The following is a 24,054-nucleotide window of genomic DNA, read 5'->3' as shown; positions in this document are numbered from 1 at the left end:
TATATATATATATATATTTGTTTTGTGATGTTATTTTAATTAATTTTCGAAAAACATTTTAAAAAGGGCAAAATGGTCAGATCCTATTAATACAAGAAATATAAAGAGTACAATCACTTTATTTTCATTTTTTGGCTGACTATAATAATTAATGATTATTCCAATATACAAAAAAAAAAAAAAAAAAAAAAAAAAAAAAAAAAAAAAAAAAAAAAAAAAAAAAAAANAAAAAAAAAAAAAAAAAAAAAAAAAAAAAAAAAGGACTTTAGTCATAAATATGAAATCCCCAAACATTAAGCTATTTACTTCAATATGAACTGGTGTGGCAATTTGATTAAAAATGTTGTGAAATTTCTCAACTGATTTCAAAATTGTGAGGAAGCTGTAATGGTAACCCTTGTTCGAGTCAATTGACTTCAATCTCCAATCACGGATGGGTTACTCGAGTCCAATGCTTTAATTGTCACACGACGCCACATTGCAGTGTCGGGATCGAACCTTAACTCCCATGTAGGCCAATAATGTAAATTTTGCTTCAGTGTTAGAACACGAGGCTTCCCGTTGAGGTGGACGGTCCTCACACGGACGAATTGCTCATGTTCTAGTTCCTGATCAACATAGAAAAGAATCACTGATAAGCTTCTTGATCAAAATGTGAAGAAATTGTACAAAAATGATAGCCTTACTCGTGAAAAAAATTACAATACAAAAAGGAAGGAGTTTAGTTCGAGGGTGGTTCGATGGATTGAAACTTAATCCGATGGTTGCAAGTGATGAAATTCTTGATTGCCTCAAGAGTCCCACTTTGTTTGAATTCAATATAACTCTCCAACCGCATCGGTTGAAGAGGGGAATGAAGCATTCCTTATAAGGGTGTAAAAACCTCTCTCTAACATACGCATTTTAAAATCCGTAAGGCTGGCGACAATATGTAGCGGGCCAAAGCAAACATGGAGAAGAGAACAAAACATTTCTTATAAAGGTGTGGGAACCTCTCCCTAACAAACGCGTTTTATAAACCATGAGGCTGGCGGCGATACGTAATGGCCAAAACAGACATGAAGAGGGGAACGAAACACTCCTTATAAGGGCGTGGAAACCTCTCCCTAACAGATGCGTTTTAAAAACCGTGAGGCTAGCGGCGATACGTAACGAGCCAAAAGCGGACAATATCTGCTAATAGTGGGCTTGGACTATTACATGCAACCTCCCCTCTCTCGAGCGCTCACACTCGAGCCTAAACCACCAAACCATGTCTATCTTCATCCTTCTAGCAAGATGAATAGAGTGAAAAAAGATAGCTAAATGGTATTGTTGAGCTTATCGCCATTTTGCCACCCAACAAATTAAGTCGATACCGATACAATGTGTCACCGCTATGCTCTATCTAACAGGTGCTCAAAGAATATTCTATGTCCAACAATGATTGCAATGATTGGGAAGGGGCTGTGGCAGTCATTATCCATTTACTTAGTGACCAAAATGAATTCAAACGAAGAAATCATACCTTAGTGACATTAACAAAAGTCTCTAAATCAGGAGTTAGCTTCCCATTTACTTCAACTATCCATTGAAGAGCATAAAGACCATATCTATGAACTGGACTCCCATGACACCACCTGGAAAAGAGACGAGGCCACACACGGAGCAAATATGCTTTTAAAATAATCACGACAATCAATATATAAAAGCTGACTCGGGTATTACGACCTAATTTGGAATCAGTACACCGTACCTTGCTACATACACACCATGACCTTCTTCAGGAAGAAATCCGAGAGCACGCACTGCGGGATGAGGATCTTGAACAATGCAACCGCACCAATTTATTACACGGGTTGTGCCATTCCCATCTCGTACATCCGTCCCAACAAGTAGATCAATTTCGTGCCCCTGAAATGCCATGGTAACCATATAAAATTTAGTAATATCTGTTCAAGCATAATATCATAAACGCTATTGGTCTCGACACTATTTCTCTTTCCCCACCCGACTCGGACGACCAGTTTATAAGAAACAGTGAAGGCATATCTTTTGGCTCACCTGCCGGAAAATAGTCATGTCAAGTTTTCCATCAGTGCTATTAATTCTGTCTAGTTCTTGGCAAGCATTTTCTATGTCATAGAAGCATGTTATTGGCTGTTTATTTATCGCCAAGACCATATCTCCTTGCTCTAGTAGATTTTCAGCCTTTGATCCAGCTAAACAACCTTTAACTCGTAAAACCTGCCGCCTGATTGGATCTTTCTTAACAAGAGCCTTGAATGAAGGTTAAGGAACAGTGAGATAGCAAACAAATCGCGATAATATAAACAATATTATCTATTGATAACAAATGCCAAAAGTAACCACCGAGCACTCGAGTTGTATAACATAATTCAGATTTCAGATCGAGAAAAATGGAGTATAGAGGGAGTTCATCACCACATTCAAAGTACATTGTGAGATCTCACATTGGTTGGAGAGGAGAACGAAATGCCCTTTATAAGGGTGTGGAAACCTTTCCCTAGCAGATGCGTTTTAAAAACCTTGAAGGGAAGCCCGAAAGAGAAAGCCCAAAGAGGACAATATCTGCTAGCAATGGGCTTAGGCTGTTACAAATGGTATCAGAGCCAAACACTAAGTGACGTGCCAGCGAGGAGATTGAGCCCCAAAGGGGGGTGGACACGAGGCGGTGTGCCAGCAAGGACACTAAGCCCCGAAGAGGGTGGATTGGGGGTCCCACATTGATTGGAGAAGGGAACGAATGCCATGAGATCCCACATTGGTTGGGAAGGAGAACCAAACACTCTTTATAAGGGTGTGGAAACCTCTCCCTAGCAGACACGTTTTAAAAACCTTGAGGGGAAAGCCCAAAGAGGACAATATAGGTTAGCAGTAGGCTTGGGCCATTACATACATAATCCTGATTATTGTTGGAAGTACGATCTTTACGTTTAAGGATGGATATAAAGATATTAATTCATTGTAAATAAAAAATATGTCCCTAACTAAGTTCACTTAGAAAGATGTACATCCAGCATAATCACCATGCTTAGAAAGTTAAACTTGACCATACTAGAAGAATACCTGCACCCATTCATCGCTAAGTCCGAAACTTCTGGCCTTTGAGAGTAGAGTTGGATAAAGTTCAACTTCCAAAATTCTAACCAAGGGCATTGGCCTTTTCACTCCATTTATTAGAAGAGGAGGTCCATTTGCCCCAGAAAGAATTTTGTCAAGGACTTGGCTGATGGTGTATATAGGAATACCTCTTACAAACTGATGATCTTCTGACGAGCTGCAACCGAACTTGAGCTGCATACGTGATCCAAGGTGTAAGCCACGTTCAACGACAAAGTTTGGTTTAGAGGAGAAACTTACTAACCTGAGTAGAAAAACTTCCCCAAATAGCTTGGACCCTCCCATGCTCATCTGTGAGCACTCCCGAAAAAGTACTACCAAAATCTGACATAAAATTATAATCATAAGACATCTTGATGTTATAATTGATGGTTTACTACTTACGTCGTAAAAGCTTCATTTACCAGTGTCGAGCTCAATTACTTCCATATTAGTAGCTCTGTATCGCGGAGAATCAGCAGAGCCAATATTTAATGCAGCACAAGGATTGGTTACAATTGATTTTCTGGAAGTTGCTTGCAGACTTCTACTTAATCCAACGAGATAGACTGAATCACCACGCCGTAATGCAGGCTCTGTTCAGGAAGAGTAAAGAGTTTCTTACTTGGTAAAAATAAAATTAAACAAAAGACAAACTATTGTAAAACACAGTCAATGAACAGAATGGAAATGGAGCTTTTTCATCTGACGCAGAATGTCCAGGCCACCTATTCGTTTTTTGTTCCTTTACTTATCGTTCAAGATATCTATGCCGACTGTTTACGGTTGGTGTTGGGTTACGTCTTACAATGTTCATGATCTCCTAGAATCCATCTCCAAAGAAGCTCTTGTGGCTGGCTAACGACATGATTTTATGGACGCGTTGGCGTGAGAGAAATGGAAGGATTTCCAAAGATACAGTCTCACTTTTGATAGTTTTATGGATTTGGTTGTCTTTAATGCAAGTTATTGGTGTAAATCTAAAAACCCTTTTAACAATAATAATCTTCCATTTTTATGTTCTAACAGGGGATCTTTCATGTAGTTCACCTTTTGGTGTGTTTACACACAAAAAAACTTCGTGATAACATTAGGTAGTCAAAGAAAGAAAACAATACCGGGAAGTAATTTTGCAGCCTGAACTGCCGAGGCACCAACAGATCCAAGAGAAGAGGGGTCATATGCAACAAGAGCATAGTTATGAACAGGATGCAAGAAGACCACCTGCAAGAAAATAAGTGAAAATGGAGAGCTATTTTGAAGTACGGTAAAAGAATCACAGTTCGTGATTGTTGGCATAATTGACATAGACTACAAAATATTTACCTCCCCTGGAATCTCTATCGGAAAGGCGGCAAAAGATAGCATGATATCACAAGATGATATCGCAACGGTATTCTTGTCCACGGCAACAAGTCCCATGCTGTGAGAGTGGTATATTATAACACCTGTCCCAAAAAAATGTTGTGAATGAACACCATCAAGCATACATGATGGTGGCACATGAACCTGCAGGGTGATGAAAAAATCATTTTGTTTTAAGACAACGAATGTTTATTTAACCGAACACGATATACAATGAACGAAGGAAAACCTAAATGGAGAAAGTAAAAAAAAAAACGAGGGTCATAAGATGAATGCTTCATCATTACATACAAGTATTGCAATATTACCTACCTTTGGTGATGCATTGCATCTCTCGTACATCATTTCATTTCACCAAAAATTTCTTTATTCAGAAAAAGCATTGCAATATTACCTCAAACATCACAAGAGTGGGCTCTATAATATGTTCAGGAAATGAAGCATTAGCTGCAACAGCTGCCACTGTTCCCCCTTGATAGTCGCGTAAAACTGCAGTTTGCGTAGCTGTTGCATCTTCCAAGATGGTCTCTTGAGTTTCGAGAAAAGAACTGTCAGCAATGTTTCCATCAGTCAATCGATCATCTTCCACTCTTCGTTTCTTAGTTCCAGCATCAGATCTATCTTGAGAACGTGCCTCCTCTGACACGTGTTCAAAATTGGTTTCCATACTAACTACGCCATCAATTATTTCAGGGTTGTTCACTTGATGCACATGTCTTATATGAGAAGAATCATCATTGAGTAAAACTGATTGGTTCATATAACCTTCTCCCACATTAGTCATTGGAGAAGACTGCAAATGAACGTGAGGTTGAATAGCCGGCTTGGCTATCCACAAACCAGTACTATCATCACGAACATATATTTGAGGAGGGGCGTACCATTCATGATTATCGACGGTGACTAGGACAGACTGCGGGTATCAAAAGAGGAAATAACAAATTGATCAGAATTCCAGAAGGAGAACAGTATGCATTAATGCATAAGAAAAGAATCAAAGGTTCTTTAAATATAAACTTGACAATGCAAAGGTGAACTTAAAATAAGAGAATTCATCTATGAAGAAGCAACAACAAAGAGGACCTTATAATTTTACATAGAAATTGGAACAATGAGGCTTTTTAGTTATTCATCTTTGATTATTTTTCCTATACAAGAAGCTGGGCTTTCAATACAAGAACATACAAACATGACAATGAACTAAAAGAAAGACTTCAACACAAAAAGATGAGGCCTAAGTAATAAATACAAGAAAATTCATGTGTATGCCCATTTTCCTTTTTTGTTTGACTGGCTTGCTAGACTCTTGTGTATTCACTCATTTCTATCTTAATGAAAGATGCTCCATCTTATAATTACCTACCTTTCTTCGATGACGATCTGTATAGCTTATATATTCCAATGGAACTCGAGTACCCCTTGACAATTTGGATAACACTGAGACTAGATCCCCAATTCTTAAAATTTCTTCACCAGCAAACTTCTTAATGATAGCATGACGAGGAACTCCTGCTCTAAACAGCATATACCTGCAATGTAGAAGGTATGCAAACCTCTTAAATAAAGAAATATTTCAAATGGAAGGTCAAGTTCTTCCAGATCAAACCTGTGTGATTTACGGAATAATGAAAGGGAATAAAACGAGGGAAATAAGTATGTTGAAGAAAGAGAACAGAGTTCTAAGAGCATACAGAAAAATAAGTTCTAAGAACATAAAAAAACATTCACAAGAAGTACTCTAGTCCCTTCCTAAAAGCTTGTGATTTCAGAACGATCATATGAAGCAAACAGCCTAAGCACTAAACTGTTTTGTTTGAGAAGTCAAGAAATGAAAATTGACTCCACAAAAAAGAGTCTAATGCTCAAAAGTACAAAAACTAGAAATAAAGGATGAAATTATCTCAGGTGTAGACACGACTCAAAAGTAAATTTTCTTCCTTCGTTACAGCTACTGGCTCCATTTCCATGACTCTTTGGAGAACCACATAACTTGGAAGAAAATCCTTCAACAGCTCCCAAAAAACAAGCCAATCTTTTTTGGAGAACCTCACCGGAAAATTAAGTAACTTTCTCCCTCCAGAAAGTGACCAAACACAGCACCTGAAGTACCACCCAGAAGGAAACCTTTGTTTTCAACAGTCGAATTGTACCATTACAATCTCTGATATGCTTGAGGAAGTGCATAGGTACAGGAAGATGCAAAAGGTCAACAAGGATCTTTCTAACCACCGCAAATAGGCTAAGGAAAGGGGGGTTGATGATTTGCTCTTCATATTTTCAACAAAAAAATATATGTCCTCTTCTATCCAAATGCAAAAGTCAATAGAATTGACACTACAACTCCTTATTTCCATCACTCACAGGAAAATAAGATGAAAAATAAAGGAAAGCCAAATGAATGAACTTATCTTAATACCCAAATTTGAACTTGATGATTGAAAGAAACGTGGTATGGTCATATGACTAGGATAAATTACTACCAACTCTAGCTATGAGAAAGCACTCAACTAAAAATAACATAACAACCAATATAAGATCACAACAGACGTACCCTGGTTCTGTAACATAGACAAGACCACATTTAAAACGGAAGTTTCTGGCCTGCATTGATGAAAAGCTAAACGAAGTTATTGTGCTATTCAAGAGGCAGAATCATTAAAAGCTATATACCAAGGGAAAAAGTAGAGATAACCAGTTAATAATGGTAAAGAGAACCTATAAAGCAAGCTAAACATGGCTTTGGTTCAAGAAACAGTCGACACAAGCCTAAATAAGCTAAACAATGAACTTTTGAAGCAAACATGAGCTTGAATATACTGGCCATGCAAGTATACAATGCTTTAAATAGAAATAGTCGAGGAGAACGATGGAGTGCCAACATTAGATATGTGAATAGACACTTTTTGTATCATACACAAACTGCAGTATCCACTCACCTGCTGGTATGAAAGGGGATGTATCACTGCACCGCTTACTTCTAAAAAGTAATCAGGAGTTATGGAATGTAGATCTTGTACCTGAAGTTTACATCATAAGCAGATCAAGCTCAATAGCACATTGAATAAAAAACAAAGTGGAAATATTTTAGTAACGTTATCCGATAAAACATGAACGGATGAAAATATAAAAGTGACAAGTAAATTGTCATGCAAGAAAATCAGCTCATTTGATTTTTCATCACATTGGAGACTCCTTATTTCATAAAACAAATGAATGACCATAAGTGCTGCTACACCATTGATAGAGCCTGTTCGGAATTATTATCAGGAATCGCCTTTTTAAATGTTCGGGTAAATTCTTTAAGAGAAAATAAACAAAGATAAAGAAAACGCCTCACCACTAGGTGTACTGTAAAAGATGTGCCACCCCTTTCAACTTGCAAATCAATTGTTTGTTTCACACTGTCATCGAGTAGAGTCTCCATTTTCAGGAACTGAGTAATTACCTGTACCATTTTTTAACAAAAGAAATTTTCATTGTAAAAAAATAATTTACATGGCAGATTGAACAAGGAATCTAGTCAACCAAAAACCGAAACCAATTTTAATATTTTGATAAGAAACTATTGTATTAAGGAAGAAACTCTATAGATACAAAACAAGCACAGACACAAAAGATGATTATTAGTCAAATCAAACCCAAGTCCAACCTTGGGACATAACACTAATATTCTTGACCAAACAGTCCATCAGTAAAACTCTTTAGTGCCCAAATGCGCCTGCTCTCAAATCGTAAAAGGGTCCTTGTTACTTATTTCTCAACAAAAAAAATAAAGACGAGGTTATCGATGTCTTTGTCAATAGACAAGGAAGGAGAAATTAACGTAAGGAGTCGGACTTCCACAGTAAAAGGCATAGATCAAAGGAATAAATAATTGAAGTCTTCGAATTAAAGATTCTTCTTACTTCTCCATTCACGCAAACAAGCACATCACCTGGCTCCAAAAGTTTATGGGCAGGGCCACCTGGCACCTGCAACAATGTCAAAATAAATGGTAGGTTAATATAAAGCCTAATTTTTTTTTTCGAAAACAACTATTGAGCAACGAATAGATACATGAGGGAAACAAGAAACAAATTTTTCATTGGTTAAGGAAAAGAAACATGATGAGCGTATGATTCTAATGGGGGAAAATAAAATACCCCAATTAATACAAATATCATTGTAATATAAGTCAAATCGTAACTTGAAATTGAAAGACAAAATAAATATTATTACCACAGAGTCTACAACTAGCATTCCAGTTTCACTGGGTGGAGAAGCCAGGCGGACCATCTAAACAAGGTAGTCATACAAACAAGAAAAGCTTTAGTTCATTTCGAAAAGAAAAAAAAAATCTGGAAAGAACGAGAGGCTTGAGCACGAATTAAACCTGCTCTGTTTCACTTTGGAGGCCAAGCCGACGTATCTCATCAAATCCTTTGTGGAGAAAGGTCGCCTACATCCAGAAAAAAGGCAAAATGAGAATTTGTGAACATGTGAGAGTAATACTTCTCACATGCACAGCAGCAATTAATAAAATACAGTCACACCAGAATCCCTTGAGAGTCAGAGCAGGGTTTTTATATATAGGAACAACTAAACCACTAGTATCTTGAATGAGGAAAGTGAAAAAAACCTTCCAAGCAAACTTAAAGCGGCCAGCAGAGGGAAGGAAAACTTTGAACTTGAATTTTATAAGGATTGTTTCGATAACAAACCTGAAGCGTACCACGGGGAATGGAAACTGCTTCCCATTTATTGTCATAAGAATCCCTGCCCTTCTGAAGAAATGTCAATGCCCTAACAACCTGCATTAGTAACAAAATTTCAATATAAACGTAGTCGTAAGGAAATGGATCCAAACCTGAAAAGCTGCACACCATCTGAGCCACCAATTTATAAAGGACATACTCTTTCCAAAGGTAAGAAAAATGCTGATGCACTTGAGGACTTGCTTCCAGCATTCAATGCCACTGCCCTGCCTTGCCAATCAATTACTGGGGAACCACTAGATCCACCTTTAGTTCCAGATGCAGCCTGAAATAAAATGCAACTCAGGAGATTAAACAAAGCATGAATCATTTTAAAACTTAAAACAAATAAGTAGGCATCCAAAGAAATATAGACATGTACATAGGATATAGGCACAAAACTAATATGACGATACAAGACTGCTTAAGGAATAAGACACGTCAATGGTGAAGTAGCAAAAGAAAGAAACTTTTTTTTAAAATGCATGTGTTACGAAATCAAACTTTTTTCATTTCAAGTTCCAAGCCTTTTTAAATGGTCAAATAACTTCCCTTTGTTTGTATCTTTTATTCTTCGTTTCTGTTCTATTGTTGGAAGTTCTTTCGAACTCTCTTCATATCTTTTCAGTTTATGAACTAATTTTTTTATTTTAGGATGGGGAGTATGAAACTTGGAGGATTATTACCCAAAATCTACAAGAGGAAGAAATTATTTTGACAGCTTAAGTAGGTTAGGATCAGCCCTACCCTATGCCTAATCCCCCACCCATTCTTCATTTTTTTTTTTTTTTTTCATGTCGTAAATTTAATTCTCATCAGTTATAGCAAAAGACAGAAGAAAGAAACATTGACACACGAAAAGTTAAATCACTCACTTGCATGTAGAATGTGTTGAAATCATTATATCCATCTCTGCAACAAACGTAAAAATAATCGTTATGCTACAAAAACAAAACAAAAAATATTTAATTGGCCTGACAAACAGCAGGCCAGGTCGCAGACAAGTAACAGAAAAACTATAACAAAGTATGAAGTCATGATGATTACTTGTTCCATTACTACATCTAACTTTGTTGCATTAATAATAATCTAAACAAAATGGGGAAAAAAAAGTAGGAAAAAGAATAAAACTCACTGTGAACAAACGCAAAAAGAAAACAAGAGTAAGGAAAAAATAAATAAAACAAAACTCACGTAGTTGTGTTGTTGTCAAAAATAAAATCAAATGTATGTTGAATGTATGTTTATTTTTTATTTTCTATAAACAACTTGAAAATAGAAGTATTTTATCTACTGCAAATTCTTTAATATAAAATGCTAAATAGGAATGCATAATACCTAGACCATAACTCAATGTTCATTTGAAGTAAAAATAATAACCTGAAAAAATAATTTATGAAAAAGACAAGGAAACATGCAAACCTACTTCTTATAGTGAGGAGCCTCCCGATCCAGTCGAGCAAGGGTACCAGCTAAGATAGAAACCTGTAAAATCATTAAATAAGAGTTCATGTATGTGTAGGAATGCAGTTAAGCTAAAAGTGTTCATGTATGTGTCGGAAAATACTCAACACATTTCTAGCCCCATTGGAGTTTGAATCTACAAATTGATTTTTGGGCTTGGTAGGAATGCAGGGGATGCTAACTTGAGTGAAGTAATCTAACAAGTCCACTGTCTCAAAATATATATATTGCCTTTCTATTTGGCATTTAAGCTAAAAGTCCTACAAAGTCTCATACTAAAAAATAATGGATGAAACTTTTTTTGCAATATATGCCAGTACTTCAACATAGTTCATCATTTAGCAATAGGAAAAATAATGCAAGGACTGGACTAAACAATTTTTTTTTTTCTTTTCTTTTCTTTTCTCCTTTTTTTTCCTTTTTCCTTTTAAGAAACAAGGATAAATCAATGATATTGTACCTTCTCGCCACTATCATTACCAACAACTCTGATTTCGAGTCCAACACTAGCAGCCTCTGGAGCCAGGGGAATCTCGTCGTAGTTAAGAAATTGTATTGCCCCAGGATCATAACGAAAGAAGCCAAAATCATGGACCTAATAAAGATGATAGTAACGTGCAAAATATTAGTGGTCACTCCTATCTCATCATAAATAAATAAAAAACTTTAAGAAAAACAAAGCTATAAAACTGCAAAACAGAAAGTTAAACAATATGTTAAATAATTGTTTTTTTTTTTACTTAATGACAGAATAAAATGTTCATAACCCATGCTTTTTTTGCTATGAAGAACAGACACTTTGGGCTTTCCCTTTCGGGCTTCCCCTCAAGGCTTTTAAAACGCGTCTGCTAGGGGAAGGTTTCCACACCCTTATAAATGGTGTTTTGTTCTCCTCCCCAACCAATGTGGGACATCACAATTCTTAACAAATGTCTGAACTTCCAGCCAAAATCAAAGCCTTTTTTTCACAAGTCCATCGTAATGGCTTCAGTATTAAACCAATTGGTTGGCTATTAGCCATTTATATGAAGGATAGTAGCAAGTATTTTTAAATCAAGAAACAGATAGACTGACCGGATCTCTGTATATAGGTCGTACAGGAACTTCTTCCCTGTTCACAAACATAGCCTCTGCTACTACGGGTCCTGAAAACAAAAAATACAAGAAGAAATTTTAAAATAGATGGCCAAATCTGTAAGATTCATACAATTATAAGTGACACAGAACAATAACAGATTCATACAATGTATACTTCTGCTACTAGATGGACAACAATTAGTAAACCCAAGAGAAAAGGGCATCCCTGATGGCTGATTCTTGCATTGAAATTTAAACACACCGCATTGTGCAGCATTTATCTTGATTCAGATACCCAAATTTATAGGGGGCAGCAATTATCCATACAATGTAAAACAATCACGCCCATCAAACAGTTGATAGACTTCATTTACCTTCTGATACCGATTATATGTAAAACCGAGCTTATTTCAGATGCTCAACAATGTCTAGAAAGCAGAATTGAACTTCTACTCCATATTCAGCAAGAAAATGAAATATCTGAAATCAAGGTAAAAAAATACCTGGCTTAACAACATGTCGATTGGTGAGGATAATCCCACGGCGCTTATCGACCACAAAGCCAGTGGCATAGCTCGCACCAGCGGATTCAGTGTCGAAGGCCCGACAAGCCGTGGTGCGCAACACGACCACTGCAGGAACAACCTTGCTGAGGGCTTTCCGCCAGTCATCAGCTGTGGCCAAATTCTCGCGGAAAGGCGGGTCGATCTCCATGCAGAGCTCGTCCTTGGTGGTTGAGTCAATCCCAATTGCCGCCGATTCCGACCCCAAGCTTTCTGAAGCATCGGCCATTGAAATAAATTACTGTAAACGACTATGAATACTGCGAGGAATTGAGAAACGAGGGTGAAAATGGGAAGATAGAGAATTTAGGGTTTGATCTGAAATGGGTTTTAGAGAGGATTGAAGATGAGTCAAAATTCAGTCCATTATTTCGCCTCAACGATTAAGGATTGTCTATTGGGAAGAACCAAGAACTCTGTGCTGGTTGGTCATTGCTTCAAGATCTTCAACTTTTTTATTTATTTATTTATTTTTATTTTATTTTTTGGTATACAGAAATGAATAATAGAAAACTAAAATTTCGGAAAAAAGACAAATGGGAGCTGACGTGGCAATGCTTGACAAGCTGGAATTACGTGGCAAAACAGCACTTCTATTCCTTTCTTTTTTGATTTAGTTGTGATTAATGGACGGGGGGATGTACTAAGAAAATGTTGGCCCCTAGCCATTTTTAGCCCTTTTCTCGTGTAGAAACCGCTTATCTTCTCTTCCACGGGTACTAAACTACGAAATTTTAAACATATTTTTATAGTTTGAAATATTTCATTTTAACCCTCGAACTTAGAAATTGTTTCAAAAAATTCTTTAGAAAGACTTTATTAATGTAAATTGCGTGAAATTCATTAGGTCATTGCTTTTGTATTCGTGTTGCGATAAACATGCAAAAGCCAAACTTCCGAAGATTGTAGGATGGCTTCAAAAAAGTTACGGACTAGTCTTACCTAATATTGGAATTGGGAAACTAAGATAGGATGTTGCTTATGAATATTTTGTTTCATGATATCCAAATATCGACAATTTTACAATATTCATGATCCACGTATATTGTTATATATACAAGATGTATGCACGTAAAGAACAAACTAGCTAAATCACGAGCAAAGTTGAATAATTTTTAGCCCCACGTGCATGAAAACAACAAAAATCCAACTGGTTCGAGATTCAATTTCCAAACAAAACCTCTATATCACCCTACTCGCAATGAATCCATTTCAACAACTAAAGGAAAAAGGAAAAAACAAAGCACTATTTGATCAAATAAATAATGCTTTTGCTAAAACGAATTTTCTAAATGAATGAATGATGAATTGATCGGTTGACACACTAAATACACAAATGAATGACCATTGTGCAAGAGTGAAGTTGCTTTACCGAGAGAAAAAATGCGAAGCTGTGCTCGAGACTCCCGAGCTTGGTGGCTTCTGTAGTTAAAAGATAAGATGATGATGATGAAGAGGCGGCATTATGATTTTTGGCAGCGATTGAGGAATGAGCTGTTTTTGGTGATCTCCGACAACGGCTTGTCTGTGAATCTCATCAGGTTGTAAGTAAATGCTCCGGCAATAGCTCCGATCAACGGCCCAACCATGTAAACCCATAATCCTTTGAACTGTCCCTTCACTATCGCAGGTCCAATGGTCCTAGCTGGATTCATGGAAGCTCCTGAAATCGGCCTATGTTTTGTTTTCAGAAATAATCACCAAAAAAAAAAAAAAAAAAAGAAAAAAAAANTAATCCCTGCAATGAATTCGTGGGAATTCAATCTCTTGGAGAAGCATTTCCCATTTAAATTCATTTCCTTTAAACATCTTAATAGAAATAAAATAATATATCATACCAAATTCTCTAAATCATGAACAATTATGTGTGTCTATATATATATATAACTAAAATAGGAGAAAAAAAAACAAATGGATATTCTCGATATTTAGTGTTCATGGAACACCATCGTTTAGAGTAAAAAATGGATATTCTTGATATTTAGTACTTTTCAAATTTTTAAAATTTTTAGTGTTGGAATTATATCAACAGTAAAATGAAGTTTAGAGTTACCCAGCCACGAAGACATTCAACAGAACAGTCATTCCAACAACAATTCCCGCCAATTCTCCAACCTGTTAAAGAAAATATAGATGAATACAGTGCTTATTTTTACAATATTATCAACCCATCAACCTCAATAATCTAGAATAAATTCGAATTTTTTTAAAAAAAATTCTGTTGAACAAAAGTTCTCAAACTACTTAAAAAAAAAAAAGTTTAAAATGTAAAATTAAGGATATTTTAAAATGTATCCTGCCCATAAAAACATTTTTTTAATAAAGTTTTTTTTTTACAAACAAAATAATTAATAATCAATCAAATCCATAATGAACAATTTTGAAACAAAAGAAGTATTTAAAACCCCCAAAAAAGGTATTTATGGCCATTACATAATGAGGGAAAAGAGAAGATTGAAGAAGAAGAAAATGAAACNGAAGGAACCTTGGATCCACACTCTATTTTTCCTTTTTTCAATGGGTTTCCAAAATCCCAGCCAAAATTTCAAAAAGAAAAAAGTATTTAAAAAGTTATAACTACAGATCTTAATTTGTTCTATTAAGCTACAAATCTTAATTTGTTCTATTAAGCTACAAATCTTAATTTGTTCTATTAAGCTACAAATCTTAATTTGTTCTATTAAGCTTTTGGATGACTTACAGCTCTGTGATCAGTGGAGACACCAGAGACGACTAACAGCAAGAGGAAGGTGATGATGATTTCAAGGACGAAAGATTGGACATCGGATCCTGCCGGCACTGTCCCAAAGAAGGCTTCCGGGGTCACTTCAAACAATAGGTCCAGTGTGGTGCTTGCAAGAAGGGACCCTGCTACTTGAGCTCCTATGTATATCGGAACCTGAAATATGTAATCAAAGAAAATATAATTCGGCTATAATATTCATAATTGCGTTTCGTGCCAAAAATAAATTGTCTATTTGGAGTTGAAATTTCTTTAAGTTTATCATGAGATGATGGTAACAGAAGAGAGAGACCTGACAAAAGGGGAAGCGACGAAAAATGGCGAATGTGATGGTAACAGAAGGGTTGAAGTGCGCTCCAGAGATGTGTCCCAACGAATACACCATAACCATCACAATCAATCCCCAAACCACGCAGATTCCCGGGAACGTCACTGATCCGTAAATTTTGTTCACCACCACCGCTCCACATCCGGTGAAGATCACGAAGTACGTTCCAATCACCTCCGCAATAACCTGCCACAAATTTTTCCGAGAAACAAACACATTTCATACACTTGATTGATCAGATCCATGTACCGCATTTTCCGGAAAAACAAACAGGTTTTACTGCAAAACAAACAATTTTTATACAATTTATTGATTCATGTGCCGCATTTGGGGAGAAACTAACGAGTTTTATACAGTCGATTGATTTGCGAGCCAGATTTTTCAGAGAAATAAACAAGTTCCTAACAGTCGATTAGTTCATTTGNCCAAAAATAAATTGTCTATTTGGAGTTGAAATTTCTTTAAGTTTATCATGAGATGATGGTAACAGAAGAGAGAGACCTGACAAAAGGGGAAGCGACGAAAAATGGCGAATGTGATGGTAACAGAAGGGTTGAAGTGCGCTCCAGAGATGTGTCCCAACGAATACACCATAACCATCACAATCAATCCCCAAACCACGCAGATTCCCGGGAACGTCACTGATCCGTAAATTTTGTTCACCACCACCGCTCCACATCCGGTGAAGATCACGAAGTACGTTCCAATCACCTCCGCAATAACCTGCCACAAATTTTTCCGAGAAACAAACACATTTCATACACTTGATTGATCAGATCCATGTACCGCATTTTCCGGAAAAACAAACAGGTTTTACTGCAAAACAAACAATTTTTATACAATTTATTGATTCATGTGCCGCATTTGGGGAGAAACTAACGAGTTTTATACAGTCGATTGATTTGCGAGCCAGATTTTTCAGAGAAATAAACAAGTTCCTAACAGTCGATTAGTTCATTTGGCAGAATTTGCAGAGAACCAAACAATAAACTTAAAAGTTGATTGATTCAAGTGCCAGATTTCGCGGAGAAACTAACAATAAACTTAAAACTTGATTGATTCAAGTGCCAGATTTTGCAGAGAAACTAACACATTTTATACAGTCGATTGATGCATGTACCAGATTTTCCAAAGAATCAAACAAGCTTCATACTCTCGATAACCTAATATCTGCATTTCGATAGGAACCAACACAGTTATCGTAGTCGATTCATCCATATGCCAGATTTTCCGGAGAATAAAACAAGTTATCACACACGAGAGATAACGTGCAGCACTTTCCAGATAAACAAACACGTTGTATCAAACAATCAATTGATTGGCGCGCAGAAGAGAGAAATAACAGAGGCAGTTGAAGCGGTACCTTTTGGATGATAGCAACCCAAGACGATGGACGGAGACGCGCGACGCAGGTTCCGAGAGTGCCTTCCTCGAGCTTTGAAATTTCTTCCTCTTGGATTCCGTCGGTCTTCGTCGCCATTGATTCTCAGATGCCGATAGAAGAAACAACGCTTTCGATCGGAACGATATCACGAATTTTCACTATGAGCTCTCCGATCAGTTTCCCTTTCTGTTCTTCCTTCTTTTCAGGAAGGCCTCGTTTGTTATGGTTTCACTAGACAAAACTACGAGCTTTCTCACAATTCCTTGCGACTTATTTTACTCTATTTATATAATTTATAATATATTATATTATACGAATTTACTTAATAAAAAAAATAAAAAATAAAACCGTTATTGCATAAATACATTAATCTTTATAAATTCCTTAATTAACGAGATTAATATTTCAAAAAATAATCGTATCACAGACTCTTATATAATAGAGCTCGACTTTTGACTTACATGAGCGATAATAAACAGATTATTACAATACAATTATAATAATTACAAACAACGAGAGAATAATCAACTTGTTTATGATGATTATATCTGCCGACCCGATTATATATCTATAGCAATTGTTATCCGTAAGGTTCATGAAAATCGATCGAGCTTAGTTCATTAATTTTATAACATTAAAATTTATAATTCACAGGTCCGTGAAAACTTCATATTAATTTGTATTAACACTAAAAAAATAATTTAACTGAAAAGATCGAATTAATATTTAATATAGAAAAATATTTTTAATATGAAGTTTTTAAATTAATATTCCATAAAAAATGTAATTATTGTTTTCAACAAATTAAATATTAAAATAAAAATACATAAAATTTGGAATATTTCATTTAAATATTTTTTTAATAGACGTGTTTTAAAACTGTGAAGCTAACATCAATACCGGCTAAAACTATATTTATTATAAAATGTATAATATATTAATTAAAATTTATTTTTCTTATTTTTTAAGATGTAAAATATCGGGTAGGAGAGCAAATCGTGTTGGACTATGCGTATTTTACGTCAGTTGAATTATGTATTAAAATTTAATAATCTAGTAAATAAAAAAAGAGTCGAAAAAAGAAAAAAAAAAAAGTTGAAATACCTGCGATGGGAGAAACTGTAGGGATCAAGAACATGTCACTTGGGCAATTAGAAAGCTATGCCCTAACTTGAGCAAGAATCGGTTGGGCGCAACGATTTCGAAGAACAAGGAGACGGCAACAAGTGGTTCGGATCCCAATAATTTAGGGAAATTTGGGGAGTATTAAAGGCGGAAGAAAAATGGAAGAGGAGGAGAAGAGATTTGGCCTAATCGAGATTATTCCAAAACCTAATCCAATCAAATCAAATCAACGCTCCAGAAGAAATGGCAGACAATGGCGTAGACTCAGCCGAGTGCGAGAGGATCTTCAAGCGATTCGATGCGAACGGCGACGGGCAGATCTCGGCGACGGAGCTCGGCGACGCATTGAACGGAATCGGAGTGAGCTCTGAAGATGCGAAGAGGATGATGGACGCCATTGATAAAGATGGCGATGGCTTCATTTCGTTCCAAGAATTCTTCGAGTTTGCCAAGGATAATCGCGCTTTGATGAAGGATTTTGCCAAAGCCTTTTAGAATTCTTTTCTTTTTTTTTTTTTTTCTTTTTTCTTTTATGGCTACAATGAAGAATTAATATCACATCAAATCATATTAAATATGTTTTTATTTATTTCTCTTTATTATGAAAAAATAAAAAAATTATTTTACTTTTAAGACCCGAACATCTAATTTTACGGCTCGCTCTAATATTCAAGGAGATACGATCACAAGAAGTATCTTACACAGATTCTATATCTCATTTATAAACTTTAAAAATACTATCTGAATTTTTAAAACATTTAAGAAATATATTCGTCGTGTGTTTTCCCATATTTAAGAGCTTCCATATTAGTTGGAGAAGAGAACGACCCATAATGCCGTAAGGGTATGGATACCTCTCCTGCCGTAAGGGTATGGATACCTCTCCTGCCGTAAGGGTATGGATATCTGTTAACGGTGGACTTGACTCTTACAAATGGTGTAAGAACTCATCAATGTTGGTGCGCCCAGGAGAACGTTGGGTCCATACGAGTACTCAATTCTCACATTGAAGAGTGTGAAATCATCTGTGTTAGCGGTGGATTTGGGTTGTTACTTTGGGTTGTTACAAATGGTATCAAAACTAGTCAAGAGTGGTGTGCCGGTGGGAACGCTGGATCCCCAACTAAGCTCAATCCCCACATTAGAGAGTGTGAAAACCTCTCTCTGTTAGCGGTAGACTTGAACAGTTACAAATGGTATCACAACCAGTCATCGAGCGGTGTATCAGCGAGGAAAACGAAGCATTCTTAGCGTGGAAACCTCTCCCCTACTCAAAGAATTTTCAGGAAGGTATTGTTGAGTGGATCGAGCGTGGAATCAACAAACAAATTAAGTTATTTTACACAACTTGCAGATCTACAACAGATAATAACTCTATAAACTTGAGTTAAAATACATTCGGTGGGAAAAAAAAAAAAAAAAAAAAAAAAAAAAAAANTAAAACACTTCTATTAGCCTCAACTTGTTGTCACCTCAAAACAAAATGAGCCAAACTGATAGCATTTGGGCAAAGCTTCCGCTGAAGTCTCCACCTGACACGTTCTATGGCTTCTTCAAGAACCAAGTGGGGGATTTTGTTGATATGTTCCCTGAGTATATCAGCAGCATTCAGCTCGCGGAAGGCGAAAATTTCGCTCCCGACAGCGTTATGCAGTTCAAATATAGCCTCGGTAAGAGACTATCTACATTATCGTTTAGTTCCATTTTAGTTTCTATTTTAGTCTCGAAACTTTTAAATGTTGAGGATTATTGGGAGTGAGTCCCACATTGGTTAATTTAGTGGAAGATCATGAGTTTATAAGTGAGGAATACTATCTCCATTGACACGAGGCTCCGTGGACAATATCATAACATTGTGGAGAGTCATGATTTCTAACATTAAAAACATAATGGGGTTTCTTTTCCTTCCATATGTATGAACGAACGAACAAACAGGAGGTCAATGATAATGTGGCAGCACCAGAAGACTACATGGAACAGATTGTCAAGGTTTCAGAAGGAGTTGATGCTTACTTATCCAAGAACTAATACCCTAAAACAATCAACTGAGCTAAAATCTTGGCTCGTTCTTAAATAAGAAATTATGCATCACATATTAAAATCGACTCTAATTAGCGGTATCATTAGTTCGTTCTTGAAAGAGACGTCTTTCTTCTTCCTATCTTATCCGAATATCGGGACAAAAAATTATATTTTTACAACACGGTTGATTGCATCGAGATAAACTTCAAAGAATATCACAACATTGTACCATATATCCCGTCATGATATGTAAACAGAGACATAGAAATAGTGACTCGATCCAAAACTAAATTTGTATGGTTGCAACGACATGTATAGAGGGTTGGGGAGGAGAACAAAACACAAAACACCCTTTAGAAGGGTGTGGAAACCTTCTCCCAATAGACGCGTTTTAAAGCGTTGAGGAGAAGCCCGAAAAAGAAAGCCCGAAGAGGACAATATATCTAGTAGCGGTGGGTTTGGGTCGTTAGTATTGTAAGCAAATAAACATCTTTACGAGTGGAACTCCATCACTCCATAGTGCCCATAAAATTCCAACAACAAAAACAAAAGTTATTTCAAACAAATTCCATCTCTTACTTATAAACGTTAAAAATATAAAAAAATACTTTCACGTTGGTTGGAAAAAGGAACGAAACATAGCTTATAAGTGTATGGAAACTTCTTCCTAACAGACGCATTTCAAAACCGTGAGGCTGACGACTATACTTAACGGAGCTAAAGTTGACAATATATATTAGCGGTGAGCTTGGTCTAACAAATGGTATCAAAACCAGTCATCGAGTGATGTGAGGACGCTGGGTCTCCAAGAGGATGGATAAAACCGTGAGGCTGACGACTATACTTAACGGAGCTAAAGTTGACAATATATATTAGCGGTGATCTTGGTCTAACAAATGGTATCAAAACCAGTCATCGAGTGATGTGAGGACGCTGGGTCTCCAAGAGGATGGATAAAGCCGTGAGGCTGACGACTATACTTAACGGAGCTAAAGTTGACAATATATATTAGCGGTGAGCTTGGTCTAACAAATGGTATCAAAACCAGTCATCGAGTGATGTGAGGACGCTGGGTCTCCAAGAGGATGGATAAAACCGTGAGGCTGACGACTATACTTAACGGAGCTAAAGTTGACAATATATATTAGCGGTGATCTTGGTCTAACAAATGGTATCAAAACCAGTCATCGAGTGATGTGAGGACGCTGGGTCTCCAAGAGGATGGATTGAGAGATCCCACGTTAGAGAGTGTAAAAACCTCTCCCTTGGTTGGAGAGGGGAACGAAGCATAACCCTGATAAGGGTATGGAAACCTCTCCCTAACAAGCGAGTTTTAAAACCGTGAGGCTAATGACTATACTTACCGGGTTAAAGCAGACAATATATATTAGCAGTGGGCTTGGACTGTTACAAATGGTATCAAAACCAGTCATTGGGCAGTGTGCTAGGGAGGACGTTGGGTCTCCAAGGGGTAGATGTTGAGGATTGTTGGGAATTCCAAGACTCAGTCTCCCATGGTATCAATATATATTAACGATATATATACGAGACTCAGTCTCCCATGGTATCAATATCTTAGAAATGGTATCAATATACATTAACGATCACAAGAAGTATCTTATACTGATACGAGAATTCCAAGACTCAGTCTCCCATGTTCAATTATCGTATATCTTTACTTATTTTTACCTATTCTGCAATCGATATAGCTCTGTTTCTTCCTTCATTTACTTTTACAAGTTAAACTTAAAATATTTCTTCGTCGGTCTTTATTTACTTTTATAAGTTCGGTTCAGATACAACCTGTTCAGTTACATAGATACAACATGTTCATCTTTACTTACTTTTACAAGATCGGTTCAGATGCATAAAATTAAAATAAAAAAAAATATTTCGTATATTTAAAAAATTAAAAAGGTATTTAGCAGAATGAGGAATGGATACCAACATTGAGTTGCTTAAAGAGTTTTGCTACCCATTACAAATTATATTTATATCATAGTGAAACAAAGAAGGTTCAAACAAAAGTTTAATATTTTAATACAATTCCACACCCAATCATACCACAAATGGGAAATATTGTAAGCAAATAAACATCTTTTATCAATAGTGCTCATGACAGTCCAATAAAAACAAAATTTATTTCATATTTTATTTCAAACAAATTCAATATCTCACTCAACTTTAAAAATATGAAAAAAAATACTCACTCTCGTGTACGGCCTGCAAGAATATGGGGTCCCCACATTGGAGAGTGTGGAAACCTTTCTCGTAGGTTTTTGGGCTGTTACAAATGATATAAGAACCTGTCATCAATCGGGACTCAATCTCTACATTGGAGAGTGTGAAAACCTTTTAGTAGTGGGTTGGGGTGTTACAAATGGTATAAGTACCGGTCTCAGAGCAGAGCTCGAGACCGACTGCATCTAACCCATTTGCAACTTGGGGCTGATGAAGATGACCTCTACAACTAGTATGTCATTTAGGTTCCAACCCCATTTATGTTTAGACTCAGTAGTATGATATTACTTGTTTAACTGCTTCTTATGTATGGATGTGCTTTTGGTTGGACATTCCTAAATCCAGTCCCACATTGGTTAATTTAGTGGAAGATGATGGGTTTATAAGTGAGGAATACGCCCAAAGCAAAGCCATAAGAGTTTATGCTTAAGGTGGACAATATCATTGTGGAGAGTCGTGATTCCTAACAAAAGAAAGGAGTTGGGGTTCGGTGTGCCGGCGAGAACGTTGGGTCTCCAATAAGACTCAATCCCCACATTGGAGAGTGTGCAAGCCTCTCTCTCTCAGCGGTGAACTTGGACAGTTACAAATGGTATCACAACCAGTCATCAAGTAGAGTGTCAACGAGGATGTTGGGTCCCCAATAGAATTCGATCATCACATTGGAGAATGTGGAAACCTTTCCCTTATTCGGAGAGGACACGAAGGCATGAAACATCACTTACAAGTTGAAACAAACAAACAAATTAGGTTATTTTACACAAGTTGCAGATCAAAAGCAGATAAGAACTCTATAAACTTGGTTTAATATACAGTCAGTGGGGAAAAAAGTGATCATCGTGACATGCCACAAGAGTGTTAAAAAATGATAAAAAGTTAGCCAAATTATTGAGTGGTAGTTCAAATCATTCCTCAAATGGTCACCCAAATTCACTATAAAACACTTCAATTAGCCTCAATGTTGTCACCTCAAAACAAAATGAGCCAAACTGATAGCATTTGGACAAAGCTTCCTCTGAAGTCTTCACCAGAGAAGTACTATGGCTTCTTCAGGAACCATATGGGGGATATGGTCAATCTGTTACCTCAGTATTTCAGCAGCATTCAGCTTGTGGAAGGTGCAAATTTCTCTCCTGACTGCATTATACAGTTCAAATACAGCCTCGGTAAGAGACTATCTACTATCTACGTTATCGTTTAGTTTCATTTTAGTTTCTATTTTGATCTCGAAACTTTTAAAAACATAACGGGATTTCTTTTCTTTGAATATGAACGAACGAACAAACAGGAGGTGGATCATTATCAGCAAAAGTAAAGATCAAAGCTGTGGATGATGCGAAGAAATTGTTGGCTTATAATGTTATTGAAGGAGATGTTCTAAAGCATTACAAAGTGTTTGAAGTAAGAATGGAAGTTGTTAATGGAGGGACAAGCAAAGGAGGAGGTGGGAGCTTTGCAAAATGGAGCGTTGTGTTTGAAAAGGCAAATGAAAACGTGGCAGCACCAGAAGACTACCTGGAATGGTTTGTCAAGATTTCCAAAGGCGTTGATGCTTACTTTTACAAGAACTAAAACCCTAAAACAATCAAGTGAGCTAAGCTCTTAGGCTGTGTGTCAACTTGTTTTGTTCTTAAATAAAGAGTATGCACTGATGCATATCATGTTAAACGGATTCATGTTGGTTTGATAGCCAGTAGTTAAACAAATAGGTAGCATACTCATATCGCGAGTGAGGTCATCGGGTGTTGAATCCAAATTTCAAATCCTGGACAAGTAACACTAAATTTTTAGGACTTGATAACACTAAAACAAACCGAAAATGATGAGAGGATAAAGCTAACGATGAACTGAAAAGGTTTTAATTACTGTCCTTACAAAAGTTCAGTTATTTTACTTATTGAACAAAT

The 24,054-nt window shown here is 36.5% G+C and overlaps 4 protein-coding genes across 4 annotated transcripts; 2 read left to right on the top strand and 2 right to left on the bottom strand.

The window, feature by feature from the left end:
- Positions 1-264: 264 nt before the first annotated feature.
- LOC111787833 (protease Do-like 7) lies at positions 265-23,952 on the bottom strand. The gene is made up of 25 exons (XM_023667892.1): positions 23,942-23,952; positions 12,245-12,725; positions 11,739-11,809; positions 11,125-11,259; positions 10,627-10,685; positions 10,076-10,112; positions 9,361-9,486; positions 9,168-9,257; positions 8,840-8,905; positions 8,686-8,742; positions 8,373-8,438; positions 7,805-7,912; positions 7,404-7,484; positions 7,019-7,068; positions 5,831-5,996; positions 4,862-5,380; positions 4,429-4,611; positions 4,221-4,326; positions 3,528-3,698; positions 3,368-3,447; positions 3,070-3,297; positions 2,044-2,259; positions 1,736-1,893; positions 1,508-1,619; positions 265-608 (listed from the first exon to the last, which is right to left on the bottom strand). The coding sequence occupies exons 2-25, from the start codon at positions 12,531-12,533 to the stop codon at positions 417-419; spliced, it is 3,366 nt and encodes a 1,121-aa protein (XP_023523660.1). The 5' UTR covers positions 12,534-12,725; positions 23,942-23,952; the 3' UTR covers positions 265-416.
- LOC111787837 (probable aquaporin NIP-type) lies at positions 13,471-17,941 on the bottom strand. Its single transcript, XM_023667897.1, has 6 exons — positions 17,864-17,941; positions 16,739-17,039; positions 15,877-16,098; positions 15,006-15,203; positions 14,358-14,419; positions 13,471-13,978 (listed from the first exon to the last, which is right to left on the bottom strand). The coding sequence occupies exons 2-6, from the start codon at positions 16,853-16,855 to the stop codon at positions 13,768-13,770; spliced, it is 810 nt and encodes a 269-aa protein (XP_023523665.1). The 5' UTR covers positions 16,856-17,039; positions 17,864-17,941; the 3' UTR covers positions 13,471-13,767.
- Positions 18,108-18,479, top strand: LOC111787836 (probable calcium-binding protein CML28). Its single transcript, XM_023667896.1, has one exon. The coding sequence runs from the start codon at positions 18,128-18,130 to the stop codon at positions 18,377-18,379; it is 252 nt and encodes an 83-aa protein (XP_023523664.1). The 5' UTR covers positions 18,108-18,127; the 3' UTR covers positions 18,380-18,479.
- LOC111787835 (MLP-like protein 34) lies at positions 23,117-23,819 on the top strand. Its single transcript, XM_023667895.1, has 2 exons — positions 23,117-23,313; positions 23,436-23,819. The coding sequence occupies exons 1-2, from the start codon at positions 23,127-23,129 to the stop codon at positions 23,717-23,719; spliced, it is 471 nt and encodes a 156-aa protein (XP_023523663.1). The 5' UTR covers positions 23,117-23,126; the 3' UTR covers positions 23,720-23,819.
- Positions 23,953-24,054: the final 102 nt, after the last annotated feature.

This window comes from Cucurbita pepo, chromosome LG02, assembly GCF_002806865.2.
Source record: "Cucurbita pepo subsp. pepo cultivar mu-cu-16 chromosome LG02, ASM280686v2, whole genome shotgun sequence".
Taxonomy (NCBI): Eukaryota; Viridiplantae; Streptophyta; class Magnoliopsida; order Cucurbitales; family Cucurbitaceae; genus Cucurbita; species Cucurbita pepo.
The sequence above is the reverse complement of the archived record's forward strand: the minus strand, read 5'-3'. Positions and strand labels throughout refer to the sequence as shown.

Coding starts and splice junctions, on each gene's coding strand:
- LOC111787833 (XM_023667892.1), bottom strand. CDS start 12,533: ATGGCCGATGCTTCAGAAAGCTTGGGGTCGGAATCGGCGGCAATTGGG. Junction 10,113..10,626: donor GAGGCTCCTCACTATAAGAA/GTAGGTTTGCAT, acceptor CGTTTGTTGCAG/AGATGGATATAATGATTTCA. Junction 3,298..3,367: donor GGGGAAGTTTTTCTACTCAG/GTTAGTAAGTTT, acceptor TCACGTATGCAG/CTCAAGTTCGGTTGCAGCTC.
- LOC111787837 (XM_023667897.1), bottom strand. CDS start 16,855: ATGGCGACGAAGACCGACGGAATCCAAGAGGAAGAAATTTCAAAGCTC. Junction 15,204..15,876: donor GTCGCTTCCCCTTTTGTCAG/GTCTCTCTCTTC, acceptor TACATATTTCAG/GTTCCGATATACATAGGAGC. Junction 14,420..15,005: donor TCTCCACTGATCACAGAGCT/GTAAGTCATCCA, acceptor TTTCTTTAACAG/GTTGGAGAATTGGCGGGAAT.
- LOC111787836 (XM_023667896.1), top strand. CDS start 18,128: ATGGCAGACAATGGCGTAGACTCAGCCGAGTGCGAGAGGATCTTCAAG.
- LOC111787835 (XM_023667895.1), top strand. CDS start 23,127: ATGAGCCAAACTGATAGCATTTGGACAAAGCTTCCTCTGAAGTCTTCA. Junction 23,314..23,435: donor ACAGTTCAAATACAGCCTCG/GTAAGAGACTAT, acceptor ACGAACAAACAG/GAGGTGGATCATTATCAGCA.